Consider the following 19,445-nt stretch of genomic DNA (forward strand, 5'->3'; position numbering starts at 1 on the left):
TTATGACATATTCAACACGTTTATAACTCATTTATGATCGATTAAAGTATTAAAATAATTTTAAATAAGTCATTAACAGGTCAATTTTATTTCAACCGTGTTAACTCAAACACGACTTGTTTAAATAAATGTGTTAGACGAGTCAACTCGAATACAAATGCGACTTGTTTATTAAACGGGTTAGACAAATCAATTCAAACACAACCCAAACTCATTTAAAGCAAACATAAACCTACTAACTTTCGTGCAGATTTTAGATCGTGTTATTGTGTCTGAACCATTTTACAGACCCTGAAAGAATGGTAATGGAAAAGAACCATCCCTTCCCTATGCCCAAACAGTTGCATTGCGTTACGTGTTCATGGAATTTAGGGAATTATTATGAAGCCTTTTAAGATTGTTATGTACCTTCTAACCTCCAAAACCACTGCCCTGCTCCTCTATCTACATATTTTATAATCTATCAAATAATAACGTGTACTTCATCTCTCTGATCAATCCATTTTGGGGAGCCATGAATTTAATTAATCAAAATAATTACTAATTTTCCTCACACTAACATCATCAGAACAACCTTAGAAGAAATCCCATTAAGGATAAATCTGTATATGTAGCTGTTAACAGTCTCTTTGGTCCCCCCAAAACTACACTATATATAATGAGTCTTAATGTACTCTCTTTACTCCATAACATAGAAAAGTACTTCAAGTTGCAATGAAGAGAATCACTAAGGCTTTGTTCACTTTGACACTGCTTGTGTCGTTCATGGTCCGCATTGAAGGAGGAAGAGACTTGCCCACAAAAGGAGAGTCCTCTCCCGACATCAATAGTCCACAGCGCACCTTAGGTCTTTTCGGCCCAGGCTGGGTCCTCGGTGGTCTGTTTCCATGGATTGGTTTGGGACTGGGAGCCCTCATTCCTATACTCGAAGTCCCTTGGCTGCTCCGACACAGTGGATATGGAGGGCAGCACCCACGGAAAAATCATGATGTGATCGACGGGTCAAAAGAGTACTACCCTCCTAAAGGTGATACTCTGGTTAGCCAATCTCCCTAAACTAAGTGTGTTTTGTGTTATAAATAAGAAGTGCCTGAATGGCTTTATGCTTGTGTTAAGATAAATCATGTATGGCTATTGCCATGTAAAAAAAAGGCTTTAAATAAATGTGTTCCACTATTTATTCCTCTCTTTACATTACACTGCTCTAGTTCATATTAGTCTTGAAAACCAAACTATATAGAAGAACTAATTAATTGGCAGACTCATTAATATTTGGCCAATCTTATCATATTCATTTAGGCATTGCTACTTTTAAACTGAACTACAGAAGACACTGTTCCTTCCATAAGAGAAAACTTCTAGTCATAGAATGACAGTTCAATATGCTACAGAATGTTTTAAGATAACGATAAAATGTATAGAAAATAAATTTTGCTGAGACGCCAAAACAATCCTTTCGATCTCCTAACCCCAAAGCACTCCGATTAATCCTCCTGTAACAGTACAAAACAAGCACAACTTATGGACCAATACAAGAACTACCGAACATAAGACATTAAATGACAATGTTTACTATGCATGGCGTCGAGGGCCATAATGACACGCCGCTTAACACCCACAATTCCTAAGATCCACTAACTTCTGTTCTATTACACTGCCTGAAATGGAATTGATGAAATACTGTATTAAAAAACTTACACAGTCAAATTTTCATAAGAGCAGAACAATCAACTAGCCGCAGGAAGGAACACTCTAATGAGTTCTTTTGAAGTAACTCTTTTCCTACAAGTAGGGCATTTACCCTGTGCTGCAATTGCAGCCTTAATGCATGCCTTGCAGAAAATATGACCACATTTAGTGGACATTTCCTCAACCAAATGACCCATGCAAATTGGGCAGCTAAAAGTGGGCTCCTTTGGTGGTGGAGGTGGCTTCGGGACAACTTCACTCTGCAAATAAAGAATGATAAGTTCAGTAACTTTATAATAGTTACGACTTTTAGAAATTATTAGGAAGCTCCATGAATTCAGACTCAAGTAAACAATCACAATGAAAAATGTATGATGTAGAATATATATTTGTGAAAGAAGCAGGTGCTCCCTTGAAATAGTGTAGCACTTCATACACATACTTGAAATATGAAGCATCTCAACAATTAAAGAACAATCAACTTGTGTGATCAGACAAGTGAGCCTTAACTAACAGTAATGTAAGTTAGCATTACGATTATGGTCTATTTTTGTGAGTTAACAATCCAATCTCCTTGGCAATGAAGCATTTCAGGAAGAACAGGTTCCATATGGCATCATCATAAACAAGTATTTGTATTAACTACATAGAAACATCACTCAGCAAGTGCTAGTTAGAAATCTTAACCATTTACTGAAACCAGACCAACAATTATTTAAAACAAGAGTGAATTCATTTTACTGTAAAACCCCTGTAAGATCAAACAAGATGATGAAGATCTATAGCCATTATCATTACCGTGGAGTTTGCACTGCTTTCCAAATTTATGTAAAAATCACAATTAATGATAGTCTGATTTGGTGCAGTTCTTCTGCGCTTGTTAATGTGAGTAATCCTATTCCACTCTTCTGCAATGAAAGAAAAGAAAAGAACGTGAGGAGAAAGAGAATATGGGATATAAATCTCAATTGAAAGGCCAAATTCATCAATGTCTTCACCAAAGATAGCCCTTAATCTAAAAAAGACAAACTTGTCATTTTCCGCAACATAAACCACAGTTTCTCACCCTCATTTCAGACACAAACAGAGCCCAATCGTTTCAACTTTTCATTTCCATCAAAGAAAGAATGAGAATAAAACATACAAGCAGATACCTAAAGATATTATAGAACTTTTAGAGAAAACTAAATTATTAAGAGAATAACAGCAAACCAAAAAAGGATTACCTGATTCCACATCAACAACATTCATCCCAGTGATCCCACGATTCCTTCTATTGTTTTTAGCCTAAAACAATACACGACAAGTAAATGGCTTAAGCTACACCTACAATAACAATAACAACAAAAATATTAGCAACGAACTACTTCATACCGCAGCAAATGCCCTCGGCGAAGATTCAATGACATCATCATCAATTGCCTCAACATCAATTGTGGTTATAGGAATGGAGTTTCCTTGTGGTCTAGATTGTGATTCCTGACTTCTCACTTGAGTTGATGTGCCCTCCTGACCCCAAATATCACCTGGTGGTGCACTATTAAGGTCTAAGTCCAATGCAGCCTTCCTTCGCCGGTACCCCCTTAGATTCAACCCCCTGCTGCTCTGTGTGCTCATAACTATGAACCTTTATCTACCAAAGATAATGCCTGAGAATAATATATTAAAAAAAAAGAGAAAGATATCAAAATTTCTATTGGAAACAAAACAATATATGTTTATAGCGAGTTTAACACATTTATGAAGGAACTAAGTCGATTCTACAAACATAACTTCTTATAAATCAATTGTAAGAACTACAAAACATGTGAAAGAAATTGATATAATGTAAACAAAGAAATAAAATCAACTGAACTTTTCTAGTTCCTAAGTGTAAGAAAATCAGAAAAACAAAAAAGGGTTTGATGATCAAGTAAAACCACTAAAAAGAAGAGAAAAAAATTCATCATTTCAAAAAACCTTGTGCCAAAATAATTTGAGAATCCAATACTATCACAGTTGCAAATACTCATTGGATAATAACCTCGGGAAAATTTTATTCTTAAAATTCTGGAAATAAAGAAGCAAAATTCAAACCCTAATAGACCAAATTACAATTTATTTTTTCAAAGAAAAAAATCATCAACAATGATCAGAAACGAAAAAGGGGAAATCAACAAAACAGAAATCAGAGAGGGATCTTAAAACCCTAGACAATCATCAACGATCGAACACAATTTTTATTTTATTTTTTCTAATAATTCCGATAAATTGAAACCACATAAAAGAAAAATAAACAAATAAAAATTTGAAAAGGCTTGACCTTTATGTATGGGATGAGAATTGAATCGAAATGTCGATGCAGTTTCTCCAAATTTTTCCCCAAATGAAAGTAGGTCAAAGACAGAAGATTAAAGATAAATATATGTATTGAGACAAAAATTAACAGAGTTCAAAAATCCAAAAATAAGAAGAAGAAGAAGAAATGAAGTAGTTTCAGGGATATATAAGAACACACCGATGAAAGGCAGAAGAGGACTCACTTTGGGTCTCTGACGCACGTGTCAGTCATAGCCCAAACCGGCCCACTTCCATCGCACGTGTGAGTTGCCCGTTATAATTTTGTTTGGTGAAAAATATTTTTTTTAAAAAAATCAAAGAAAAAATACATCATATACTATTTTTTTTATTTTCTTTTTTTAATTTACAGCTTAGGTTGTTCTACTAGTTTCTCAAGTAATTTTGATGTGAATTGCTAAATAGATTTTAATTGCGATTTAAGTCGCTCTGTTAGTTTCTATGTATTTCTATATAAAAACCTCAATTTTAAATTTATTTATTATTTTTTTTTTATAATAAAGCGTTTATAAAATAGAAAGAGTTAGACCTCCTGGTCATTACAAAAGATAAAGTCAGCTATAGAGGAGGGTTCTACCATACCCGAAACATTCTGAGCAAAAGTCTACTTAGTCACATTATGGGCCGCAAAATTACAACATCTAGAAATAAACGAGAAATTACAGCATAAAAATATTTAGAGGGTTATCAATGTTCCAAATAGAGTAGATTCTTTTCAACGCTTTGATAATTTTTTTCGAATCACTCTCAACTAAGACAAAACAGTGCTTCATCAAAGCAACAGAATCCAATGCTAACCGACACGCTCCAGCTTCGCCAATCAAATTAAATTTGCCGCCAAACTTTCATGTACGTACAATTAAACTTTACCTATTAGATTAAAGGTAATTTGTCGTCAAACTTTCATGTTTCAATTTGTATATAATTAATCTTTTAATTCTTTTTCCTTTTAACTTAACATTTGTTTGTAAATCTCAGATAAATTTAAATATATCACATGTACATAAAATGATAATTCCAGTTAGTATTTATATAATAAAAAAGTAATTGATACCTCAAATTTATAAATAAAAATTAAATTTAAGAAATTATTACTATAAAAAATGAGAAGGTAAACTGTATACAAATTAAAATATAAGAGAATTTGATTACAAAATTATTTTTTTGTTTTTGAATAAAAGAAAACTATCATTAGGTCAACGCTAATATAAGTTCAAAAACAATTACTGCCAACAAACTCTTGCCTCATCAGGAGAAAGAGCGAGTTTGGCAAGGTTATGAGATATAGAGTTCTCAGATCGATTACAAAATAAAAACTTAGAAACATTAAGCTTATCCCAAATTAAATAAATATCTTGTAAAACTAAACCATAATCCGTCAGACATGTCTCTCTTTTATTCACAAGTTTTGTAACAATTTGACAATCCATTTCTACCTCAATATTATGATATCCAAGATGATAGCACAATTGCAACCCAACCAGCATAGCCATAGCTTCAGCGACAGACAGAACTAAAAGACCCACCATCGCTGCAGGCGCCACACAATGTCCTGTAAAGTTTCGAACGACCGCTCCAAAACACATACAACAGCCAGAAGGTCGTAACCCAGCATCAATATTAAGTTTGAACCACCCTCCAGCTAGAAGTTATCACGGTGCCTTCGAGGGCCGAACAGTCGGACTAACACCCGAAGTATGACCAGAAGGTACACATCCAATTCTCACCTTAGCTTCTTGATAGGTCTGAGCAAACTAAAAGGCTCAGCCCAGTATGCCTTCGATATCAAGAAGTTTTTGGTCATGAACCTAATGGTTTCAACGATACCAAATATGCCAAAGAAGAACTAGGAGCCTTTTCTCGAAGGAAAGAAAGAAGGCTAACCCGAGAAATTTCTTTAGATGTAAGAGTAAAATCCACGAGCTTAACTATGGAAGCAAGACTTGTACAACCCCAAAGTGCATGGAATGAAGTTTCGTTTTTTAGCCCACAAACTTAACAAATAAGATTTGTGGAAACTTTATGAGAGACAAGATTAGACTTAATAGGAAAGTAATCTAAACAAGCTCTCCAAATAAACACCTTCACCTTAGAAAGAACAGAAAGATTCCAAAGATACTTCCACCAAGAAGATGAGCGCGAAAATAAATCGTTTTGACCCAATTTTAATAATTTTATGGCATTCCAATACCCACTCTTGATCATATAAACTCTTGAAGAATTATAGTATAAGATCAAATGATCTTGTTGTTGATTAGATCTAAGAATTGATAGGATCTGTGAGGCTTCATCCTCTAAAAATAAAGATTCAACAAAACTTTTTTTTTCTTAACACTTTATATTAAAAAATATTTTTATTTTCTTTTGTAAGGTAAAAATAAAATAAAGGTATTTTGGATTCTTAAATTTGGAGTTTTTTTTTTTTAAAAAAAAATGTCTCAACTCAAATTTGAAGTTTGAACGTTGTTGGTAGATGAAAAGTGTGTTTCCCTTTGTCATAAATCTTCTCTTTTTTTAGGCATATCTTTTTCTTTTCTTTCTTTTTTTCTTTCTAAAGAGAAATAACTGACAATCAAAATAATAAATGTTCATTTAAACTAATTATAATAACGGTTCCTAATAATATTTTTTTTACACTTTAAAATAATATTTTTTTTTTATATATTTATACGAAAATTCACATAAAAATTTATATAACAACTAACAGAACAACTTAAATCACAGCTAAAATTTGTTCAATCACCGGAACAACCTGAATCGTAAATCTGAATGAAAAATAAATTAGAAAATACTCCATGAGGTAATTCCTCTAATAAATTTGTAAGATCTTACAAAAATATTTTTTTTTGTCATTTTTACTGACAATATTTTTTACTATTAAAGTTTTAAAATTATATAAATACTATGTTTCAGTAAAATAAAAAACAACTTAACAAACAACATAAAAATAACTATGAAACAACCAAAAAAAAATTACAAAGCAACAAAAAATTCTTCAAAAAACTATTTTTTTGACTGTTTACCAAACATATTTATATCACAACTTTAAAGCTGTGCCAAACGGGCCCTTTGTCTGCAAGAAAAATATTGGCATCGTTATCAACATGTGTTGGTGGAGAGAGTGGTTAACAAAACAAAGCTCAGCTAAATTTTCACAGGCAAATGAATCAAAAGCCAGGCATCAGAATAAAGCTTACTGCTAAACATGTTCTTAGGTCAGCTTCAGCTTCAGGGAAAACTGTAAGCAATTCTAGATACTAATATTAACATGGGATAAACTAACAATTTAATTTCATTTCATTAAACAAACAGTTACATGAAGGGGTAAGAACTAAGAACACATCAAAAGAAAATGAACAAAATACAAGTTACAATGTCACTATACTAGATCTTGTAGCTGAAGAACAGCCAAACCATGCCAAAGAGCAATGTGTCTAGAAGCACCAAATCAAAGATGGAGGCAGATTTGTATGTATGTATTCAGTGAGAAAGAAATATGTGATCTACAATTTTATGACAGAAGCATGGCTTTTGAATATGTAATACATAAACAAAGTTGTACATAAAACAGTGGAGAATGAAACTACAATTACATTTATGCCACTTTTTCAGTTCATAAAATGAATGTACTTGTTACAAATTTAAGAGAGCTAAAAGTTAACTTAATGTTTAGAAGAATATCATGGTACAACAGAAATAATGTTAAAATAAAAGGGGAAAAAACACACCATTTTTCTTACAGATCAACTATAAGTCTACAAGATTTCATTTTTGGAACATCTTAGACAACAAGCCACAATTTGTTAAGAACATACTTGCTTCAAGTAGCTGAATAGTTGATTTTTTTTCTTTCTTTTCTCTTTTCTTGACTCCAAACTTGTGGGAGTAAATCATAGGCCTGACCGTTAGGACAGCCCTTGTCGCCTGTGGGTGCAAACTTTATGTTGCTTCTCAGATTTTCCACATCAGAGCTTCTCGGTTAACCTTACCATAAAAGAATTGACAGAAGCAGTATCTAATACAATCCAAGAAGACTCAAACAATTCATGGAAGAACTCTGCTCCAATCTCCTCAGCTGCATTCCTAAATGCAATTCCAAATGCATTTCCTTGAACAGCCCCAAGTCGAGGCTTTCCGCAAACCCCTACAATCAACACCTTGTTGGGCTCATGCAACAAGCAAGCACATAGCAAAGGTTTCATTCTAGCGCCTTTTTCCCGCAGAGCATCCATCAAAAAATAACAAAACTTAGTCAATGCTTGTGGGTACCCCAATAGTTTTGTATCCACTGAATCTTCAAGCTTCACCCACCGGAACTTCCTTCCACTTCTTATACAACCGCTCTTAGTTATCGCTGTGCTTCCCTGTCTGAGAATCGCTCTTTGTATCTTAATAGCATGTTGCATTCCATCTTTGAGCTTATCAAGATTGCCCAACGACAAAGCATCATAGGCCACACCGAACTGCTTAGATGCACAAGAGCCATCTGTTTTCACAAAAGACTCAAGAAGAGCAGTAACTCCATAGACAACATCTGCAGCAGAAACCCTTGAACTATAGCCATGTAGCCTCAAGAAACTCCTGTAATAGAAATCAGTAAGTCCATACTCGGGTAGAAACCGTTCAAACTCATCTTTCATCTTCTTCTTCACTTCAAGATTCATGTACTGAAACTTCTGTTGGCAATCCACAAGTGCAAATCCCATCCGGGCAAGAAGAAGCTTAAGCTTTTTCATCCCATTATCACTCCAGGTTTTCAATTTAGTTGCCATATACGATGAACAAAGCATTGAATCAAACAAATTCCATTCTTGTAACAACATTAGTCTAGGCTCATCTTCATAAGCAATTCTAGAAGCACAGGGTGCACGAATCTTTGTTCCATCTTTAAGAGTTACAGAAGTTACAGCATCCAAATTACCCGAACTGTTTATATGTTGTTCAAGCTCCATAACCCCAGCTTGGTATCTTTCATCAGTTAAACGCTCATGAACGAACTGATCAGTCAACGAAACACAAGCTAACCACAGCAATTCGTTTGTGTTCTTCCTTAAAGAATGTGACAATTCATACATTAAACAACCAGAAGGTTTACCATGAAACGTACCCATTCGATAATACTCCTTTTTCAGTTTCCGAAAAAGCTGAACTGGATCGTCTTCATTTTCTGGAGAAACTCTCCTTCGCTTCCTCGACCCACGACCAGCTTCTTCTTCCCCTTCACTTTCACTTTCGCTGTCATCATCATCATCGCTTTCCGAATCTTCATCAGCCTCGTCATCACTATTCATCTCACTCGCATTAGCCAAAGCCGAAACATCAAAATCATACGCCAAATCAGACTGGTTTTCATCATCCAAAGTATAAAGCACAACCACTCGATCATTCTGCTCACACAAATTATGCAAATGAATCGGACGGTGACTATCAACAACAAAAACCCGCGCCGCCGGCCCTAATTTCAAAACTTTCCTCAAGTCCCGGTGACATCCCCAATTAATCAAAAGTATAGAAACAGGTTTCTCAGACGAAGAAGACAAATCTGAACCTGCATATTTGTGAATTTCTTGAAAAGAAGAAACCGGGTAACAAGCATATCGAACCGAATCAGATTCAAGAACGTTGAAAATGATTTTAAGAGCGCAAAGTGAATCCGCATCTGAAGTTGACGGAAATATCAAGAGATGAGAATTAGAAGACTCCTTCGCCGATTGACGGAGCTTTGAGTAAAAAGACTCGACACTTTGCTCCCTCACCATTGATTTCGTTCGATTTTGAGCTTAGTAAATTTGAAAGAAACCAAAGCTCATCCCGCAATAAATTTAATTAAAGAATCAAGAAGAAAAGAAAATATGATTGAAGATTTTGAGTAGAAAAAGTAAAGATATTCAGAGAAGAGTTCGAATTGAGTGAGAATCAGATCTGAAAAATAGAGGGATAATGAAGTTGTTTCTAGTTTTAGTTTTAAAATTTTCTTTTCAACTTTCTATGCTTTTCCGTGAAAATTCGAATTTTGAGAAGGCGCCGCGAAAATTTGGCGCTACAACAAATTATAGGGAAGAGAGAAAAAGATACGGTGCGAGCGTCCACATGGTAGATTCTTTGACTCGTCAAAACATAAATTCAACGGTGGTGATCGTTTGATAAAAAAAGTTGACCACTGCATTGACTTTATATTTGGCTTTATTGAGAGAGTGAAGGTGGGATCAGGTGTGACTCATTACAGTGAGTGAAGCTTGTTTTGCATTAATCAGTGAGCAATTGCGACTTAATGGACCCAAAAATAGACCCAAATGTATTTTCTTTATATTTATAATTGGGAAACTTACAAAAATACTAGAATTTAGGTTAATTTTTACAAAAATATTGTCACACGGAAATCTTTTCAAAAATACTGTGTTTTTATAAAACACCAGTAAAACACAAAGCAGAACAACTCAAAACAACAGTAGAACACCAGTAAAACACTAGTAGAATACCAGTGAAAACTTAACATTGTATACTGCAGTATAAAACTTATAAAAAAATACAGTAAAAAAGTAAAAAATACCGCCTGGCAGTATTTTTGTAAAAAAATAGCAAAAGTTAGTATACCATGTAAATTTCCCTTATAATTTCAAAATAATAATAATAATAATACAAAACCAACAAAAATAAATAAATTACAAAAGTACTATAGAATTTTCTATATTTTTATGGTTTTTTTTTTATGTTATACTCTAATTATTTTATTGTTAATTTTTTATTCTTTGTATATTAATTTTTACGTTGTTTTAATGTTATTTTTGTATTTTTTTTTACATGCTTTTATTGTTATTTTTTTTTTATAAAATATCGTAAAATGTAATAAAAATTTTAAACGTAAAAATATAAACATTACTGTGTTATGTAATTTCTTTTATTTCTTACATTGTTTTTTTTATAGATTTTTTTAGTCATAGTTTTATAGAAAATAAGGATATTTTCATATTACAGCAACATAGTATGATATAGTAGCAATGTAAAAATAAACAACGGTATTTTTTATAAAAATAAAAAGGTTTGAATTCTTAAAGATACTAAAAAAAATAGTTGGCCAATTCTAAATATGAAAGGATCTTATCTAACTAATCATATAAGCTATCTATCCACCCAAGAATGTATCAAGTTAATCCATATACAACTATAGTGGACGACCAATAAACATGAAATAAACATCAACTTGTTAAGTACAAGAGTTTAGAGGTGAAATATTTCCACTTTTAAACATCTATGCTTTGCCAATGTATTAAGTGGATCTACCTTCAATAGATTTTAGAATAGTTATGTGTTCTTGCACTTTTGCCTAATAATTTTTCAGAGTTTGATTGTTTAGTTGTGATTTATACATTCTGTAGGAGATTTTATTTTTGTTGATCACTTAGAATCTTCGCTAGGAGATTCTATTTTTGTTGATCACTTAGTGCATATTTGGCATCATAACTAAAAAACTGTTTTTTGTTTTTAAAAATAGAAAATTGAATTTAGCTTGTTTGGCCTTGCTTTTTAAAAACAGTTTTCAGAAAACAAAGTTACAAAAAACAAGAATTTTGAAAACAACAAAATGTTGTTTTCTGTTTTAAAAACCAATTCAAAATTGGTCCATATTGTTTTTAAAAATCACTAACCAAACGTGACTTGTGTTTTAAAAACTTCAAAAACTATTTTTTGTTCTCATTTCTAAAAATAATTTTTAAAACAAAAAACAGAAAACAATACCAAACATGCTCTTAGGATCTTTACTAGATGACATTGCTAGTTTGTAATTCAATTTTCCTAAGAAATCTCTAATTCAATTTTCCATCTCTTCTCTATAATGTATCAAACTCTTATTATACTCAATAAATATTCATGAAAAAAAAACTAAGAATTCTGTTAATTTTATTTTTGCCTAATTTTACACTTTTCTTAATATTTCATATTTAAAATTATTTTAGTAATATATTTAAATTTGTTCAAGCAATAGAACCGTCCAAGTTTCCAATTCCATCCCTACATCATGCTACACGATTACTTTGGGAAATTTGATTTTATATACTTAAAAAATTAAAAAAATTTATTATTAAACCAAAACTTTTCAAAATAAAAAAACTATGACATTTTTATTAAAACCCCAAAAATACCCCCTCACAATTCAAACTCATTCTCTCTCTTTCCCTCAAACTCTCTCTGCATCATCTCTATCTCTCTCTATCTCACATCTCACAACCGCCCACCCTCACCACCACCTCCGACCCTCACCACCACCTCCGACCACTAGCACCAACACCCTCGACCCAGCCCCCCTCTCTCGGACCACCCAAACTTCGCACCCCCTCAGCCCCACTCTCTTTTCCTCTCTCTGCAATCGCAAAAAAAAAAAAAAAACATACAGGTCCGATGGTCCGACCAATCGGACCCCATGGTCCGACCATCGGACCCCACTCTCTCTTCCTCTCTCTAAAATCGCAAAAAAAAAAAAAACATGCGGTCCGATGGTCGGACCATGGGGTCCGATGGGTCCGATTGGTCGGACCCCATGGTCCGACCATCGGACCTGGGGGATTTTTTTTTTTCGATTTCAGACAGAGGAAGAGAGAGAGATGGGGTTGAGTTATGAGAGGGGTATTTTTGGGTTTTAGATAAAAGTGTCATATTTTTCTTAGTTTGAAATGTATTGGTTTAAAAAGAAAATATTAAGGTTTTTTAAGTATAGAAAATCAAATTTCCCATTACTTTTTCTTATCCATATTTATAAGGAAAATTTGAATTTCCATACTTACAAAACCCCATTATTTTTTTCCTAAATACATACTTACTAAAATTGATAATATATGACAATTTTACTAATTTTCCAAAACTAACCCTCCCCTTTGAATTCCTACTCTCAGCCGACTCTCTCTCTCTCAACTCACCAACACCCAACGCCACCCATCAACCCCAAACGGCCACGAAACGGTCACCCACGCTCAACCCCAAACGATCACTGACGCTCAACCCACGAAACCCGAAGCAAACCCCAACCCCAGCCCCCTCTCTCTCTTCGTCTCTCTCAAACTTAAAAAAAAAAAAAAAAAAAAACTCCGGTGGTCCGATAGTCGGACCGTGGGGTCCAATGGGGTCCAACCAATCGGACCCCAAGGTCCGACCATCGGACCCAACCCCTCTCTCTTCGTCTCTCTCAAACTGAAAAAAAAAAAAAAAAAAAATCTCAAGTGGTCCGATATGGTCTCTCTCAATTCAATGAAACACAACACTAAAACAACAATGTTATAGGCTCTTTTAAGTATATAAACATAATAGCATCAATAACACTAAACCAGACCAATATTAGTAGCCATACATTTAGAATGAATTAAAAGAATCTATTACTCTGGTCTTTCCCACTCAAATATCATAACCAAAAGAAAAAAACTTAATCAAAATAGTAATCACAGCAAAACCAGCTAAATGTGAAGAAGAAGAAGAATAGATGAGGAGGTGTATCCAAATCAGAATTGAATATTTCATTAATACAAAACCAACACACTTTGAGAAACTGAATGAGACTTCATAGAAGTTACTCCTCTGGGAGATTGAGCTCTTCAAAGATATATATTAATATATATATATACACATTGGTGTCATTGACACCTTATAACAACCAGCCAGGAAAAATATTACAGACACTATTTTCTGCACCATGGGAAACAGCAGCCCTGAAAAAATTTCAAACAAAAGGGATTATTAGAGAAGAAGTAAATAGTTAACTTTTATGGGGTGTTCGGTGTAAGAATTTCATTTAGAAAAAATGTGGTATTTTCACAATCAGTGGAAAAAAATTGACCCTAGACACAGGCCTAGTCCGCCAATGCCCAAAGTCGGCCTGATTAGAAGGAGTTGAGATGACAAAAAAAGATAGGACTCACTTAAACATAAGTTTTCCAGTTAAATCTACCAATCATAGGTTTGGTTTTACATTCTCATTCTCGAAAACCCGAACCCCCACAACAAACACCCGATTAACTCCATTTCAATGTAAAGTAGGAATGAATGACAAACCTTGGCAGCATCATTAGAATCTGGCCTCCGATGGGGGTAAGATGGCTCGGGTGTGCCAACTCTACCTGCTCCAGTCTGCCTCTCTTCGCGGACTTTGTTAAATATGTGAGTAAAACCATCAGCTGATGCAGGGTTTGTTTCATCCCACTCCCCGAATTTCGGAACAGCAGCACCATGATCAGGCTGATATGATACATTAGGAATTTAGCAGAGACAATATTAGAAGCAAGTATTTACAAAAAGCTGTATCTAATTAAGGTGGTGATCCTGTTTATTTACTAGAAGATGAAAGGGGTAAACAACGGCATAAGTACTTAAAGTTTTGAATCTAACGAAGCTAGATGAAAATTATGATTTTACTAAAATTATTGAATTTATACCGGTTACAAAATCAAAACTTTAGTTACTTATGTCTACATGATGAGTAATGATTGGTGAAAGCCAAATGTAATTGTAAATGAAAAACAAATCAATAATAGAATCAGATTATTCCTAATAATGGATTTTTCTTTTGGTCATTTTTGGAGTAAAAATATGAACAAAAGATAAAAATTTCAACTTTATGAACAAAAAAACTAAAAAGGGAATAAAGAAAGAAACTTTACAGTATCATCGCTGCGAGGTCTCAATCTAGATCTTCCAGGAGTACCATGGCTACCTTCATAAGAACTCTTTCCTTCCCAAGATGGTGAATCTCTTCCTGCAGCCCTCGCTTGGCGATGAAGAGGCGACTTTTCAATACTTTGTTCGGATCCAACACTTGGTCTTGCAGGTCTTCCACGACCACCACCACCACCAACACCTCCAACATGACGTTGATTCGATAAGTCATTGCTGGCCCTACGAGCGGTGTTGTTATGATGTCCCGGGGAATTTGAGAATTGCCTTAAATCATTATCCTCCTTGCTTCTATGCCTTTCATGAGTTGTTTTCACTACAACAGGCTGCTCTACTGGTTTACCACCATCAGCATTGCCTTTAGTAAGAGAAGTATCAGCTGAAGATGAGTAAGCATCTGGATTCTCTTCGGGATCATTTGGATTAATCATCTTAGCCCCTGTTCGGCCCTTTCGAGCCTTGTCAAAATAGGCGGTGTATGGAACATTATCTTCATTTTCCCAGTTACCAAACTTTGGTACATGTGACCGTTGCTGCTACATTAAGAAAAAGAGCTTGTTATTAATAATAAGTGAACTAAACAAGAAAATTCTCTACTCAAAAATGTACAAACCGAAAAAGAGAATTAAATCTTCAGAGTACCAAAAAACCAATCTTTACAACTACCATTCATGATGTTCAAATACCAAAAATCACAGCATACAAAGCTTTTTCAAAACAATTTTTTTGACCCCAAAGAGAATTAAGACAACTAATGGTGCCCATCTTTATCAAAGACCAGAAATTCATATGCTTTAAAATAAAGACATACTTTTAGAGACATCTTTCCCAATTCTTCTTTTTCTCTTTTTTCGTATTATCATAGTAAAGAAACCCAATAGTGTTCAGTCAAAATGTTATATTTGCTAAATGACAAGCAATTGGCCATTTCAACTTCATAACTTTATGTTGGTTTGCCACTAGTTTGGTACATCAAATTGGTTAAACTAAGGCAACTTTATGATTAGAAAAGGCAACAAAAAGTACCCCAAAGAAAAATAGGCAAAGAAATGAACCAAAGGGCTAACACTTTCCTAATAAAAAAATGCAGAAAACCATGCATTGAACTAATTCTTCAAACTTATTTGTAAAGAAAAAAAAATTGTCTCTATCTTCCTCTTTTAATTTGTTTTTTTTAATCCTAATTCAAGTATTCAACCACATGCAGAGTAAAATATTTAGGGCTTGGGGTCCAAAATCCCATAATTAATCATCATATGCAGAAAATATAATGTAGATGAAGTACAATATATAAAACCATCTTTGACTAATTAGTATCTTGATAATCTTCTCAAATTTCATAAATAATATAAAAAAAAAAAACAAGATCAACAAAGTCATGATTTTTAGCAAAACTTTTGGTAATAATTGGATTGAGTTTGAGTATCAAATATTTCATTTAAAATAAATCAGCATATATGATTTATCTAAATGCCAAAAACAGAGAAAACAAACTCTCATATTGCTTCTCCAAACATCACAAATTAGGAAAATTACAAGTCAAAATAAGGAAAGTCCAATCAATTTTTAACAGAAGAAAACAGAAAACTTATAGTTTAACATAAAAAATAAAAATAAAAATCTGTAAACAAACAAAAATTGTACATTTCAAAGAAGATAAAAAAAAAACATCAAAGAGATAAATCAGTTAAGATATATATAAATACTTACTGCCATTTTCTCTTCAACCAAACTTGGAATAAAACCCAGAAACAACTAAGGAAAATTTCTTATACCCAATTCAGGTTCTGTAACCAAACAGACCTCAAAATCTACTATGGCCTGGTTTTTTCTCTTCTACAAAAACCCTTTTAACGATCCAAGCCAAAAGAATTTAAGAGGGAGAAAGAGAGAGATGGAGAGAGAAGAAGAAAGAAATTGAATGAGAATTTTAGAGAGAAGGGGTAGGAGTTGTAGAGAGAGAGAGGTTTATCAACCCATTGACCGGAGCCACCGGTCAAGTTTGACCTTTCTTTGTTCTTCTTTTATTTTTCTCTCTGTAAAAGTCTCTGCTTTTTTTTTTAATTTTTTTTATTTTTAATTTTTCAAATAAATAAATAAAGTTTGGCCTAACTTGTCTGTAATAATATTTCAAATTCAATTCAAACGTCTCTCTCACTCGGTTGAGTCTATGCAATTTACGTGAGTTGGTGTATATTTGCTATTGCCAGGAATGTTTTTTACTGCTTCCAAGAACTTTAAAGCCAAAAGCTATGGAGACCGAGTTAACTCAGTGCGTGGAAATATGAAAAATCAAAGAGGGCACCGTTATTGGATATAAGTAGTGTTTATAGGTAATATTCTTAAATTTAATTATATGAGATTCAATATTTAATTTTATTAATTATAATTTGACATGTTAATAAGTATATTAGACACTATTAATATGTTTTAGTATTTCTTAAAATCAAACCCTGAATTCTCTATATAAACAAAGTAATAAGGTTTTTTCTAATGAGACTAAAATTTCAAAAATAGTAGAGTTTAGATATAAAATTGCTCTAATAAAATTCTAAATATTATCCTATATTTAGTTTTTAATATTAAAATAAGGTACTTATGATTAAAATTTTATATTTATATTTTAATAAAGAATATTTTTTAGTGTTTTGGTGAAATAGAAAAAAATCAGTGCTAAAATTATATTTTTTTGGTGTTAATTTAATATTAAATTTAACTTTGAGCATTGGAGTTATTTTGATATGTGCAGACATAAATCAGGCACAAATATAATACAATTATGTGGTAAGTTACTTTTGATAAGCGGAATTTATTTTAAATAAAATTTATTAGTTGAAATTACTTGTCAGCGTAAGTCAAATTTGTGTGTAAATTATGTGTGTTAATATCATTACTAGTATAAATATAGGTACTAGTAATACCCTAACACCATCACCAATAATATTGGATTATTGGGTGACACTACTAATGAATTAAATTAAAATATTTAAATATGTAAATTCAATATTTAGTTACACCAATACTTTATAATAGTGCATTTCTTTTATACAAATAAGTATAGTCTTGAAATTAATTCATTCTACCAATTATGTGAACTCTTTGATAATTTATCCTGTACGTCTAAAGTAATTTACAAAAAAATGTCACAATTATATTAAGAATAAGAATGGAAATTAGATTGGTAATAAGCGGGTAATGTACATCCTAATTTCGTCTCCATTTTTAATTTATGCTCTCATTTATGTTCTTGTCCCGTTTAATTCTCGACAGGTTTAGAGTAAGGAATTTCAGAATTGGTGATCCATTAGGTATCTATTAAAATTAAAATAACAATAATAAAAAAATAATTTAATGTAATTTAAAATAAAAATAAAAAAAATAAGATATTGACTTTAAAATAAACATATATTCTATCTATTAAAAAGTTTTTACTACACAGTAATACGTAATAATTAGAAAACTATATAAAAAGTTTAAAAACTATATATCTGGGTCGAGTATGGGGTAGGTAGTATCACAGCGACCCCGTTCTGAACTTGCTTTAGGTATATAAAATTACACTCTACCCTTGTCCTATCACTCATTAGGACGGTCCTATGTTAATTTGAGCCTTAGGCAAAAATAAAAATTAAAGTGAGACTATTGAGATTTGACCTTCCAACCTCTTAGTTGTTAAACTAATCAAATTACCACTAGACTACAACACATATTTATTATTAAAAGTATTATTATTTATTTTATTACTAACTATATTTTAATTTTTTTTTTTAAAAAAAAGGGGCTTGAGCGGTGGGGGCCTAAGGCGACCGCCTCTTCATCTTACCTCAGGGCCGGCCCTATCACCCATTAAAATAGTTAATCCTAACCCTATTTAGAGTGAGAACCCGTTTCCGTTGATTAAATTTTTATTACTAATTAAGAGTAGTTATGAGATATTATTTTAAAATTAATTAATAATATTTTATAATAATTATAAAATTAAAATAATTAAAACTTAACATCTACTAATTATGTTATCACATATTGTAATATAGTATTAAGTACTACTAATAAATGCTCTTCTTCATTCTCTTAAAGTATAAAATGACTTTGAAAAAAGATACTATTTTTGGGGAGGGATTGAAGTTTAGAGAGGCCGTTTAGTAGTTGGCCGTTGGGTTGAAGTTTGTTTTATATTACCTCAGCTGAGTCATTAACGCCGTTACTGTTAGTGGCGGCTAACTGACTGACTAACTAGCAATAATAATAATAATAATAATAATAATAATAATAGTATATCATTAGAAGGGTATAGTGGTAATTTTATTATAATAGTTAAAGCTTCGTTTGTCCTCTTATGTTGAAGATGAGCCTATTTGTCAGTATCTGTGAATACATAGTATGCTTACTACGCACCTTAAATTGAAGCTATTCAAAGCTAAATAAATTTGCACTAACTTAGAGGCAAATAAAAAATAATATATATGCCTTTTGGGTTAATCTTCTTAAATAATATATATGTATTTGATTCAGTGTATAATTCTTTTTATATACTTATGAATCTTCTATTTTCTTGTTCATATATGGGTCATTCATCATGGCCATGAATGAAGTATTCGGTCTTAAATTTAATAAATTGTGTTCATTTTCATTCTTTCTCATTTCATATCTATAACACAAATAGGGTATTTTTTTAAAAGTGGTAATATTTTTACTAATAATGTTTAATATTTTATTTTTTAATAAATGATGACATTTTATTAATAGCAATCAGCTAAAATAAT

The 19,445-nt window shown here is 32.5% G+C and overlaps 3 protein-coding genes across 5 annotated transcripts; all 3 read right to left on the minus strand.

Annotated features, from left to right (window-relative positions):
- Positions 1-1,154: 1,154 nt before the first annotated feature.
- On the minus strand, positions 1,155-4,179 carry LOC115714715 (uncharacterized). Of its 2 annotated transcripts, XM_030643473.2 has the most exons (6): positions 3,992-4,179; positions 3,064-3,338; positions 2,916-2,976; positions 2,488-2,597; positions 1,699-1,949; positions 1,155-1,493 (listed from the first exon to the last, which is right to left on the minus strand). In XM_030643473.2, the coding sequence occupies exons 2-5, from the start codon at positions 3,304-3,306 to the stop codon at positions 1,728-1,730; spliced, it is 636 nt and encodes a 211-aa protein (XP_030499333.2). In that variant the 5' UTR covers positions 3,307-3,338; positions 3,992-4,179; the 3' UTR covers positions 1,155-1,493; positions 1,699-1,727. The 2 variants fall into 2 exon arrangements, with proteins under 2 accessions (XP_030499333.2, XP_060970923.1); XM_061114940.1 differs by having other exon boundaries at positions 1,155-1,949; positions 3,992-4,169.
- Positions 4,180-7,597: 3,418 nt separating this feature from the next.
- Positions 7,598-10,106, minus strand: LOC115712107 (uncharacterized). The gene has a single exon (XM_030640343.2). It carries the CDS (start codon positions 9,783-9,785, stop codon positions 7,992-7,994), a length of 1,794 nt encoding a protein of 597 aa, XP_030496203.2. The 5' UTR covers positions 9,786-10,106; the 3' UTR covers positions 7,598-7,991.
- Positions 10,107-13,280: 3,174 nt separating this feature from the next.
- Positions 13,281-16,755, minus strand: LOC115712951 (RPM1-interacting protein 4). Of its 2 annotated transcripts, none has more exons than XM_030641386.2 (4): positions 16,393-16,755; positions 14,670-15,215; positions 14,065-14,247; positions 13,281-13,721 (listed from the first exon to the last, which is right to left on the minus strand). In XM_030641386.2, the coding sequence occupies exons 1-4, from the start codon at positions 16,396-16,398 to the stop codon at positions 13,692-13,694; spliced, it is 765 nt and encodes a 254-aa protein (XP_030497246.2). In that variant the 5' UTR covers positions 16,399-16,755; the 3' UTR covers positions 13,281-13,691. The 2 variants fall into 2 exon arrangements, with proteins under 2 accessions (XP_030497246.2, XP_030497245.2); XM_030641385.2 differs by having other exon boundaries at positions 14,670-15,218.
- Positions 16,756-19,445: the final 2,690 nt, after the last annotated feature.

This window comes from Cannabis sativa, chromosome 4 (genome assembly GCF_029168945.1).
Source record: "Cannabis sativa cultivar Pink pepper isolate KNU-18-1 chromosome 4, ASM2916894v1, whole genome shotgun sequence".
Lineage (NCBI taxonomy): Eukaryota > Viridiplantae > Streptophyta > Magnoliopsida > Rosales > Cannabaceae > Cannabis > Cannabis sativa.